This window comes from Oreochromis aureus, linkage group 12, assembly GCF_013358895.1.
Source record: "Oreochromis aureus strain Israel breed Guangdong linkage group 12, ZZ_aureus, whole genome shotgun sequence".
Taxonomy (NCBI): domain Eukaryota; kingdom Metazoa; phylum Chordata; class Actinopteri; order Cichliformes; family Cichlidae; genus Oreochromis; species Oreochromis aureus.
This window is the reverse complement of record NC_052953.1, coordinates 33,430,785-33,443,088: the sequence shown is the minus strand read 5'-3', so window position 1 is coordinate 33,443,088 and position 12,304 is coordinate 33,430,785. Positions and strand designations below refer to the sequence as shown.

The following is a 12,304-nucleotide window of genomic DNA, read 5'->3' as shown; positions in this document are numbered from 1 at the left end:
CTGCTTGCCCATCCCTAACAATCGTTGAATCAATAGAAAGGCCAGGATGTTACCCTTGGACTCATATAGATTGCATAAATGCTGCGTGATATCAAGGTCTCAGACTCACGTCCCCGACGGAGAGCAAAAATGAATGGTTGGTCGTCGAATATCATATGTTCACCTTGACAAAATTTGTGACAGGCAAGGATTATCACGAGCTCCATGACAACTCACAAACACAAAAATGAAAGAAGAGGAAATGAAGTTCATGTCACACTGATCAGGATCAGTTACTGCCTGATGTGCCAGTCTACACTAATGCATCAGCAGCTGAGAGTGAAAGCAGTGGAACACATGATCATCAAATGACACATCTCACACTGAAAGCTACAAATGGCTGGAAACCTGCATTATCAAAGGCATGGCAAGTGCTAGACATGTCACACGAGTAAGGCAAAGCAAAGAGTCCCTTGTCTTTCATCTGAAAGAAGTCTTATGAGTGAAGAGACTTCAGGACATTTCACATAGAGGTTTTTTTCCTCTGTTTGCTGTCAAAGCAGCACTGCAGAGTCACTAATGAGCACTCTGGTTTATGTTGTGTGAAAAGAATCCTGGAAACAGACGGTGATCAGGTTCTTCTTTAGGACCAACGCTTTCAGGTCTACTAATGTTATGCTCCGCAGAACAGAGCAAGAGGGCGTACCAGGCAGAGGAGCACAGTACAGTGTGATTGGTTGGCTGTAGCACACAAGCTCTAATCTGTGGTCTACTTGCAAGCCCACTGTGTGACAAAAATGAAGAAACATAGCATAACTTCTTTTAACTTATTTTTTGTGTTCTACATGTGACAAAGTATATTCGTGTGAGTAAAGTACATGAAAATGAATGTGTTGCCTTTGCTGACATATTTGGACAAACAGACATGTGATCCTCTTTGAAACAGTGGCTACAGACAAAACGTGATCTACTGATACAAATGACACAATTGATACTTTGTAATGTTTTCCATAATTTAATTGAAAAACAAAACAGATCACAGAGAAAGTATTATATTATCCATCGTTGCTTCTTAGAAAAACAAGTGAAAGAGTTCTGTTTTTTGTTACTTAAAAAATGTAAATTTTCATATTTTCTTTATTTACGGCACATAAAGGGAAATAATCTGCTGAAACAGTGCTAATATAGACTGGGTAATGTGTTAGGAATGGAACAAACATTGTTTGATTAGATTTAAAATGATCAATCCACAGAGGGCTAAATTCAAAGAAAATTAGAAAATGATGGTGCGGGATAGTCCATTTTACCAAAATTTCATTGTAGGAACTCAAAATGCTACTCAGTAGTCTGTTTGTGTGCATGCCTGACACCTTACAGAGGCTTTCTACTGGATTAGGTCATTGAGTGTGGGTGACGGTCAGTGGTATCAGTTCATTCATCCTCCAGGAAATCTTGCATGCTCTCGCCACATGAGGACTACACCATCACAGGGTCTGACAGTGGGACCAAGGATTTCACCAAGATATCTAATGGCAGTTAGGGTGCCGTTGCCCAGCCTGTAGAGGTCATTTTTAGGGCTCTGGCAGTGCTTATCCTCTTCCTTTTTGCATGTAGAAACAAATTCTGGTCCTGCTACTGGGTTAAAGGCCTTCTATGGTCCTCTCCAGTTCTCCCAGAGTAACTGGTATAATATGTATTTTTGTTTCAGTCTGGTGATTGTGGCTTGTAGCTAATTGAAATCAGACATCCAGCATCCCAACTTATTATAAAACATCCCAGGAGCAATGAGAAGTAGGCTGGAAAAATATGATTCAAATAAAATACAGTAGATTTGTCCTTCGCTTGATTGATGTCAAACATGTAAGCTGTTTTTTTATATTTAAATTTCAGTTATTGTGATGTGTTGTCTCATACAAGCAACGCCTACCCCCCCACACAGACACCCTGGTTGGGATCAGACCTCTCTGCACTGTACACTGAGCTGTGCAGCCACTTTATGCTTTCTTTCATGCTTTCCCCTCTCTCCACCATAATTGAAAACAGTTTTCCACACGCTCTCATCCACTGTGAGCTCTCTGTGAGTGCGGGTCGGATGTGCAGTTTTTCACGTCCCGGGCCATCTTTGCTGATCTCATGGTAAAGGTGGGCGTCAGTGGGCGGTACCGCTATTGAGGCCGGCTCATTTTTGCATTGGAGGGAGTGAAAGTTAGAGAGCTGCAGCACCAGCGGCAGAAGAAGAAAAACAGCTGACTTCAGGCTTGGTTTTTGCGCACCGTGCTGCTGCCCGTTAGTGCAACTTCAGGAGGGACGGTCTTCAACGGAGAGAAGAAAAGTAAGTTCAGCCAGAGCTTGCAGCTCACTTCAAGAATGTAACTAGCCATTGTTATTGAGACAGGAAGCTTGCCTCGAAAGCTTTGCTTACGCTTAAATTCAGCGAATTAAGAATCGTTTTCGAGGTCTCAAAGTACTGAAATATTATTACTGAAGCCATTATTATTGTGTGACTTTGAGCATCACATTGGAAATTTATGTAATATAGGTACAAAAGTGAGTTAGTTTTCCGGAATTCAAGTTGTCACCACAGCCTCTAAAAACTTTACAAGATTATTTTCTGGCGTTTCTGGCACGAAAAAAGTCCATCAGGTTAAATTATGAAGATGCATCTAAACTTGCAGTGAACAGATGTGTCTAACATGTTACTCTGAAGAAAAATTCATGCTAAAAATCCACTGCTGAGTTCCAGAGTGTCTACTTGCAGGGAAGCGCTCCTCAGAGGTTTAGCAAAGAGCATGAGAAGACTGGCTGACATTCTTATAAACTGACATTTTGACCTTTGTAGCCAATGCACAGTTCTCCTCTAACAGCAGACTAGACTCATACACCTATCTGCACAAGAGGATAAAAGAAAGGTTTCAGATATCAGGGTGTCCACTTCACTGAAGTTCTTGACATTTTGTTTTAACAAAAGCGAGCCAGAAAATTTCTGATCTATTGGTCCGTTTGATTAGAAGCTGCAGAGTGCCTGCAGCTTCACACAGAAATAAACAGCAAAGGTTTGTTTCTGGAGGCTGAAATAGAAGAAGAAGTGGGCAAATGATCAGCTGGGGGGGGGAAGCCTGCTGTGTTCTTATGTGTCTCACCTTACCTGAACTTCACCGTGTCCGTGCACGCTGACCACGATTTTTTTTGTCATCACAGCGGTTTAGACTCACACATTGTAAGCAGACGCCAAGTCTGTGGGCTTCATTCCATCTGTTCATGTGTGATGTGTGTTGATTCTAGCTTGTGTAACTGCTGCCACGTTACAATGAGGAGAGTTGAAGGTCTGCACAGTGGATGGATCATATGTTTTCTAACAGATGTTTTTTCCAACAAAAGGACAGGATTTTCCCTGGAGGCCAGCTTTTCTTCACTCACAGAAAACTAGTGGGCGATCACGAGAAATGTTTTACTCAATATAAGTCCAATAAGTCAGATAGAAATAAAAGAAGTCAGTTTTGGTCACTTTTTTTTAACGTTTTAATATAGATGTCATTAAGTCAACATACAGTATCATGACCATATAATGTGCAGACATGCACTTTTTTTCCTTTTCCTTTTTTCCTTTTCTTAAAGTGCTAACAGAGCTGAACCAACTCTAGATTGTATTTTGAGATAAGTCCAGTATTTGCGCACCTTTTAGCTCTGTCTTTAGTCTCCACCACCTCGTGAACTAAATATTTGACTTCTGCTTACGGGCCTGATGAAATCTATGAGAGTATAACCAAACAGTAAATCTCTTAACAGAAACAAGAGTGGAAACCTGTTTAAAGGCTTCACGGTACTGAAGAGAAGTTTTGTGATTATTCTTTCTGGGGTTGTCATAATGAGAGACCCCTTTAATGTCACACAGTTATTTAATCTACTTTCAGCATAAAAATATTGAAGTGTGGGTTTAGGTTTTCAATTAAATGCATAAAGGGAGGCTGTTTGAAGAGGCAGGTCTGTGATTAACAGCCTGACATTTAGTCCATAGTATTCCCTAATCCCCATAATACAATGCCGCATCGTTGTTTGTTGGTTGCTTCACAAAAGGTTTTTCTGTGGACCTTTGTGGTTTTCAGACTGTAAAGGGACTACAAATATCATTGCAATTTTTTTTTTCTTTTTGGTTTTTCATTAGCTCCAACCAAAATGCGGGTCATCCAGAACCTATATGCTCGCACTGCTGTTCTGTTGGTGCTATTAAGGCTGTCAGTTGCACAGTATGAGCACCTCGGCTACCCCCCAGGCTACCCATACCCAGAACAGGAAGAGTACACGGCCCCGCAGCTGGATCCAGACACACCCAGGATTCAGCTCCGACTTGCAGGGCAAAAGAGGAAACACAATGAGGGCCGAGTAGAGGTTTTCTACAACAACCAGTGGGGCACTGTCTGTGATGATGATTTCAACATCCATGCTGCCCAGGTGGTGTGCAGGGAGCTGGGCTACGTGGAAGCTGTCTCATGGTTGCCATCTTCTAAATATGGGAAAGGAGAAGGTATTCAATTCAATTCAATTTTATTTATATAGCGCCAAATCACAACAGCAGTCGCCTCAAGGTACTGCAGGATGTTTCTTCTCATCAGTGTGGAAACATATTTAACATATATTCACAATATAGTTGGCATGTCTGAGTGAACATGTTATTGATATAACCGTTATTTTTGCAGTTATGTACTACTATAGTAATTAAATACTGGTTAACAAATTTTTAAAAAAAAATTTGTTATTTGAAAATAAAAGTCCTTCCCACAGAAGCAAGGATTCATATCTATTTTGTCTCGTTAGGACCCATCTGGTTCGACAATGTCCACTGTACTGGCAAAGAAAAGACTTTGGCACAGTGTCAGTCCAACGGGATCGGCATTTCAGACTGCAAACACAGCGAAGATGTAGGAGTGGTGTGCAGCGACAAGAGGATCCCGGGATTTAAATTTCTCAACACTCTGCCCAACCATGTGGAGGTAAACTTACAAGGTCCAACAGTTCTATCCAACTTTTGTATTTCATTGCATTGGTTCTCAGTGCCTTCTCAAAAGATGTTTGTTAGCTGGGATCTGCTGTGTTTGTTGTTATCTTGTGATGAACACCATTTAAGCCTTAGAAGCCTTTTTAAAGTGTACAAAAAATACTGGATCCAACATTTGTTCTTGTCCAAACAAGTAGGTCAACCTCAACCTGAGATCCCTGTGTTATTTCTTTCAGAATATCACAGCTTTACCAATTAATAAAGCTCTCCCATAATAGAATAGCATTAGCGGTATAACATGTGGAGCTGCTGTACGTCAAACTCACCTCTAAAAAATAAATATATCTGAGTTTTGGTTGGAAACAGCTCCTGTGGACTAAACGCCAGCAGCTCTCAACCACTATCTGTCCTATTAATAGTCCTTTCTGAATAGCTTGCAGTGAAAGCACGTTGGCGAAAGTCAGGAAGTTTCACTGGTATTTGTCAGGTGTCAGACTTAAAACTTTCATAGCAGTTTGACTGGAACCTTTAAAAGCCCAGCTGAGCATTGCTTTTGGGTCTGCTAATGGGCTCAGAGCTAATTGCCTCCACAAGCAGAATGTTATCTTTCTGCTCACCGTGCAGGCCTCATAACAGTGCATTCCAATGTTATGAGCAAACTGCAAACCAGAACTAACTCTGCTTCTGTCTTACTGGCCTGCTCAGTCGAGTTTTCCTTGTTTCTTTCCAAAAACAAATAGAAGGATTTAGTGGTGTTGATAAAAAATACTTTCTGAGTCTGTGAGCTTGTCATATGTGCTCCCTCCTTCTTGTTAAAGTTACTATGACTGTTGTTGTGTCAAACAGAGGTGTGGCAATGTTTTTTGGCAAATTACACTCACCAGCCCCATTATTACATTATTAGATACACCTGTTAAGTCGTTGTTAATGCTGATATCTAATAGGCCAATCACATGGCAGCAACTCAATGTATTTAGGCATGTAGATATAGTCAGGGCAAACTTCTGAAGTTCAAACTGAGCAGAAAAGTAAGGAAAAAGGTGATTTTAATGGACTTTGTATTCCAGAAGCTGCTGATCTACTAGGATTTTTCCACACAACCAGAGAGTCCCAAAATATCTGGAGAAAATATCCAGTGAATGGCAGTGAAAATGCCTTGTTAATGTCAGGTTAGACGATAATGGCCTGACTGCTTCAAACTGATAAGAAGTCAACAGTGACTCCAATAACTAGTCATTACAACCGTGGTATGCAGAAGAGCATCTCTGAATGCACATGTGCTATAGCAACAGAAAATCACACTGGCTGCTGCTCATAACAGCTAAGAACAGGAAACTGAGGCTAATATTTAGATTTTTGCTGGGAAACTCAGATGGTAGGGTCAGAATCTGTCATAAACAATATGAAGGCATGGATCCATCCTGCCTTGTGTCAGTGGTTCAGGCTGCTGTGATGGTGATATTTTCTTGGCACACTTTGGACTCCTTAGTACCAACAAAGCATCATTTAAACACCACAGCCTACCTGAGTATTGTTGGTGACCACGTCCATTCCTTTATGACTACAGTGTACCCTCTCCTGAAGGCTACTTCCACCATGATAATGCACCATGTCGTGAAGCTCAAATCCTCTCAAGCATGCTTCTTGAAAATGACAATGGGTTCACTTTTCTCAAATGGCCACAGACACCAAATATCAATCCAGTAGAGCAGCTTTGGGATTTGGTAGAACTCAAGATTCACAGATGTGTTGCCGTTAAATCTGCAACTGTGTGATAGTATCATGTTAATATGGGCCAAAAAGTCTCTTTTATCTAGTGGTATTTGTGGAACGAGCTTTCAATACTGTGAACGACCACTGAAAAAAAAAGCAACAAAGCTTTAGCAGAAGAATATTCACTTTTCGTCAGGCTTCAGAGATCTGCTAAGCTTACTTGATCCCAACTCCACAACAAATTTTTTTCAGACCTCAAATAACTTCATGTTTTTTCAGATTCTGCTCCATCAGATTCTGACTTAAGTGCAGTTGCTTGAGAACTTTTATCAGACTTTACATAGCTCCCTCTAGAGGCAGAAAATGCTTTTTTAATCACATATGTGACAGTGCTCACTGTAAAAACACTTTAATTTGTAAAGTTGCATTACAGGAGCAGATCCATCTAAATGACTGCCTTAAGTTTACAAGACTAAATGTCAAGGTTTTGATTGTTCAGAGAGCCCAGCTGTAGAGCTCTAGACGTCTCAAGTCACATTAAAAAAAAAAAAATCAGACTCAGCTTTTCCACTCACTAACATGGGCCTCAGCTTGTAAAACACAGCCAGCTGGGAGCCCCACTCTGCCACACAGCCAGGGCCCAGCTTTATTATCTGGTGACTCACCAGTGTAGGGGCATTCTGGTGTTGAATGGCAGCTATGACGGCATGTCGCTGGGGATATTTGTGATGTGGGGTGGATGTAGGAGCACAGCTGCCTTTTCAAGTGATAGTAAGTTTATTGCAATGTCTCTAGCCGTGTATACCAAGATAGCAAGCTAAGTCAGTGGCATTCCGTCAGGGCAAGCAAAGCAAGCAGTACTTGTCTAGTGAAATCTAAAAATAGATATCAATTAAAACATACTAAAGTAAAGCGTTCTTTCTTGTTTTATCTCAAACAGAGCTCTCTCATAAAGCTTTCCTGCTTGCATCCATCCTTTACATCACTGCTATCTTGTGGCTGCAGTTGCCTATTGTCTCTGGAAGCAGAATTAATTTAGCTTTATAATGAAATCCATATGGGGTAGACACTGTCATGGGTGTGTCCATTTCCCATTAACAATGTCTGAAGCTTGTCAAGCAGAGCAATCGGTCTTTTGGGGATGCACATTGTAGATAAACCTCTGATCTTTGATGGGAGACTAGCGTGCTAGACAAGCTGCTGCTGGCCCCACTTTTACTCTACTGATATCAGTTATGAGCTGCACCTAGTATGAAAACAGAGCTAGCTTTATTTAGAAAGTAAACAAGCTGTCTCATTTAACACTATAAGAGTACTTCCTCTTGCTTTTAATAACTTTTAATAACTTGTTTAGCATGCTAGCAATGAAAGCTTTAATGATGGAACCCTGCCATGTCTTTTTTTTAATAAAACAGATAATTTGACTAAGTACAGGCTCCACTAACACTTTCAGATTAACGTCTTAGTTAATCAATACGGTTGACCAATGTACAAAGTTTAAGGAGCTGTTTAGCTAATACAGGCTTAAAAATATGTTTATTAACCATTTTAAATAAAGATATAGGACTTCTGGAGCAGATTAAAAGCTGGTGTGGTCCTCAGCCACTAGAAACCCATAATTTTATAGAATATGATACTTTATTGTAGATTAAACAGAATATAAAGTGTTTAAAACCAGTTTAAACTGAAACATCCTCAATCGATATAAGGGTGACAGGGCGGGACATTTTAATTTGGTCCATTTTGTGTTATTTAAAACTAAAGGAAACTTTATTTACATTTAATTTAATTTTACTTAATTTTTGTTTGTTTATTTTTTATTTAATGGAGCTGTGGGAGGGCCATAGACTCTGCCTGCCTTTCTGTAAAAGTTACCACATGCCATTAAGCTAACGTGGAGGTGAAATGTGAATCCTTGCATGCACATTTTGGTGAACTTTGCAATCCCTGCGCAGGTTGTTGCGTGTGCGTCTGTTTTTTTTTCTTTCTTTTTTATCTTCTCATAAAAAAAGTGTTGTTTTCATTGTGACTTTTTTAAGACTAGCGGAAAATACGCATCTCATTCCACAAATTTGTTCTCTGAGGTATAGATGGATTACAGCAAACATATATTTAGCATTGTGTTTCAGACAGCTGGACAGTAAACAACACAGAGGCACAGCCTGTGCTCAGTCTGCATCTCCAGAAATATTTACAGTGGCATCTGTCTCGTGTTTATGTATTCCTCTCTGGCTTTGAGGAAGCCTGCTGCACTTCAGTTTATGCAGATGTGACTGCAGAGGCTTTTTGAGGCCTGACCTGCGAATGCATTTCATTCCATTTAAAACCAGTTTCAACATCAGTGAGTTCCAGGGTTTATGAAATGTGATTCTTGGCGTTGACCATTGAGGGCTGCTTCATTTATTCAAGTTAGAATAACAGTGATGCAGTCAGATTTGTCAGCCTATTTTTTTCATGTCAGCATTCAGAGAGGGATCGAAAACAGCAGGTAAAAAATGAGAAGATCAGCCACTGAAACAGGAATATTCTTTTCAAGTTTTTTGATTTTATGGAGAAGTGTCAAGTGATCTGCTGCACAAAGGGGCAGGAGGCACTCAGAAATAGGATTCACGGTTGTCATGTTAGTCAATTATGGTATAAATGTGCTAGCAAATCATTGCTAGCTATTGAAACAGGACAGACAACAAATTATAATGATGATTTTGAAGGGAACTTTATGACAGAACACACAAATGAGCACCATTTCTCATTAAAATATTAAATCAATTATAAAATTAAAAATCCATATAAAATCTTCGTCTATTTTTTCATATCAGCATCAAGGTTTGTAAGCAACGGCTGGTGCTTGATGCATTTTTGTTTCATACTACCGTCATCTGAAAACGTTTTCAGAGGAATCTCTGCCATCCTGTGAAAAACCAAGCACACCTTTACTGCTTCCACAGGGATTAATATTCTAAGTAACAGCCAGGTCCTGCTAATCAAATACATTTGATGAATTGATCATTAACAAGTGTGAGCACCTCTATAAAAGAAGCAGTTTTAGCAGTTTTCTGGTGTGTAGCATGCCATAATCTTCCCAGAAGTGGGTGTCCCAGCAAAGTCACCCCAAGGTCAGCGTGTACAATGATGAGACAAATTGCAAACAACTCTAGAGCTACATCTCAGACTCTACAGTCCCCAGTCAGCATGTTAAATGTTGAAGGTAATGTAAGTATGACTAGAAAAAAACACTGAACAAGTATGGTTTGCTTGGAAGGGTACTCTGAGCAAACAAGAAGACTTCGAGAGCAAAGTTGCTGAAGAGCAAAGTTGGAAGTTTGACCACAATGCATAGCAGTACGTGTGGGGAAACATAACATATCAACACAAATACTTCATGCCAGCTGTCAAGCATGGTGGTGGCTTCTTCTACAGCTGCATTCACTGATCACCTGGCAGTCATAGAGTCGACCATGAAGTCAAAGTCAAAGTCAGTTTTATTTGTCAATTTCTTCAGATGTACTTGCCATACAAAGGATTTGAAATTACGTTTCACACTGTCCCATGCGTAGACATAGACAACAATAAAGTGCAGATGCACAACATTTAGGTAACATACAGGATATAAGAAGACAGGACCTAACATATAATAAAGTGTTCCACAGTGTGTCCTCTGTATATCAAAATATTTAAGAGGCAAATACAAGGTCCTCTATGTAACAGCTAAAGCTGCCCAAGATTGATTCATACAACAGGAAAATGATCCCAAACACACAAGCAAATCTATTACAAAGTGGTTGAAAAAGCAAAGAATCAAGGTGCTACATTGGCCCAATGGCTACATTTCAACCTGATGGAAATGGTGTTGTGGGACTTGTGCATAAATGAATGCCCACAAACCTCAATAAACAGGAACAATGTTGTGAAATAGAGTGGGCCAAAATTCCTCCACAATGACGTGAGAGATTGATAAGATTGTAGAGAGAATGATTACTTCCAGTTATTGCTGCTGAAGGTGTTTCTTCAAGGTTTCACAAGGTTTTTCACAGGACTGTATATTTTGCCTCTGAGGATATCTTCTAACCCTAATTTCTCCCTTCTTTGGACTGTAGACCTTTGGAATAGATTAAAGTTTCCCTGATTCATAATTCTATACGGAAAATGGTTGAAATTTATGTGACGTTCATCATCAGAGTGTGTGTAGATGCCTGCGTTCCTGCCTGTCTTGTGTGGCATAGACTTGGTGCACTGAAATGTAATTTCTTCACAGATAACTAAGGGCAGCAAAGTGCGTGGTGTTTAGCACTGTTGTCTCACAGCAAGAAAGTTGGGGCCTTTCTATATGAGTTTAAATGTTATTCCCATGTTTGTGTGAGTTCTCTCCTGGTACTCTGGCTTACTGCCAAAGTCCAAAGAAATTCAGGTAGCAGCTGTAGGTTAACTGGTGACTCTAAATTAACCATAGGTGTGAATGTGAGTGTGAATGGTTGTCTGTATCTCTGTGTTGGATTCTAAACTGTCCATGCTGTACCTCTCCTCACGTCTTATGATACCTGGGACTATAAGCCCCTCCCCCGTGACGCTGATAAAGATAAGTAGAAGAGAACTGATGGATGGACAACTAAGTGGACTTCTTGTGCAGATACAAGTATAGTTAGTTCTAGGGGACATATTTACTTCTGTCCATGTAGGGACATAAATAGACCTTTACTATACCCCTTTTTATAGAAGTTTAATATCATTACTATAGGTAACATAGAAAAGGTTAAAAATGATTTTTTTTTTATTTTCTGACCTATGATTCCTGACTTGAGATGTCAATAAATAAAATAGAATCCATACATCTAAATCCGATAAGTGAAAGATTCCCTTCTGCTTATTGAATTCAAGGTTGTCCCGGGGTTGGAGCCAATCCCATCTGCCTTTTATGGAGCAGTAGTCTATTGCAGTCTGCAGTCGATTGACAAGCATTCGCACTCACATTTACAGATAGAATCACCAGTTTACTTAACCCCACTAACTGCATGTCTTTGGGAGGACTGCGGGAGGAAAGAGTACCCAGAGAGAGCCCAGGACTTTCTGGAATTTCAAATCTAGAAGGTACTAGAGTCAAACCCAGGACTTTCATGCTGTGTGCACAACAGTGCTGATCACCACACCACTGTGTATTGTGACTTTCTCCACTTTTCAGTTTTTTTTTACCCACAAGCACCAAACATTTAAGAGTTAGCTATGTGGATATAACTTTATATAATCTGTAATCTTGCAAACACCTTTTGACAGTGAGGCATTAATGGTGAATTCTGAGTACAGTTCATATATAGTGGAGCTTTCTGTGAAGACTGTGGAAACAGATTTTGATGATAAGATGCCTCTAAGGCAAATGCTGCCTTGCTCAGATAGTCTCTGTCGTTCTGACATATCTTCTCCGGCTATCATGCTAGAACAAGCAGGGATGAATTCAGAATTTGGAGATTAATACAACCAAAGCCCTTTTCTGTATTTCTATTTTTTCTTTTACACCAGTTTTAGCCCTCTCACTCTCTTTCTCTGCTGCTGTCTTTCTACTAAGAAGATTACAAGCACCCATGAAATCACCACAAGCAGAGTTCTGAGCTCCCATTTTCCTCTGTTTAG

General features: G+C 40.0%; 1 protein-coding gene across 1 annotated transcript in view; it reads left to right on the top strand.

Annotated features, from left to right (window-relative positions):
• The first annotated feature begins 2,171 nt into the window (after positions 1-2,171).
• Positions 2,172-12,304, top strand: part of loxl2b (lysyl oxidase-like 2b) — a 47,723-nt gene continuing 37,590 nt past the window's right edge. Inside the window, exons 1-3 of the mRNA XM_031740863.2 lie at positions 2,172-2,311; positions 4,142-4,501; positions 4,792-4,967. Of these exons, the coding sequence (XP_031596723.1) occupies positions 4,153-4,501; positions 4,792-4,967 (525 nt within the window). The 5' untranslated portion in view covers positions 2,172-2,311; positions 4,142-4,152. The remainder of the gene's footprint in view (positions 2,312-4,141; positions 4,502-4,791; positions 4,968-12,304) is intronic.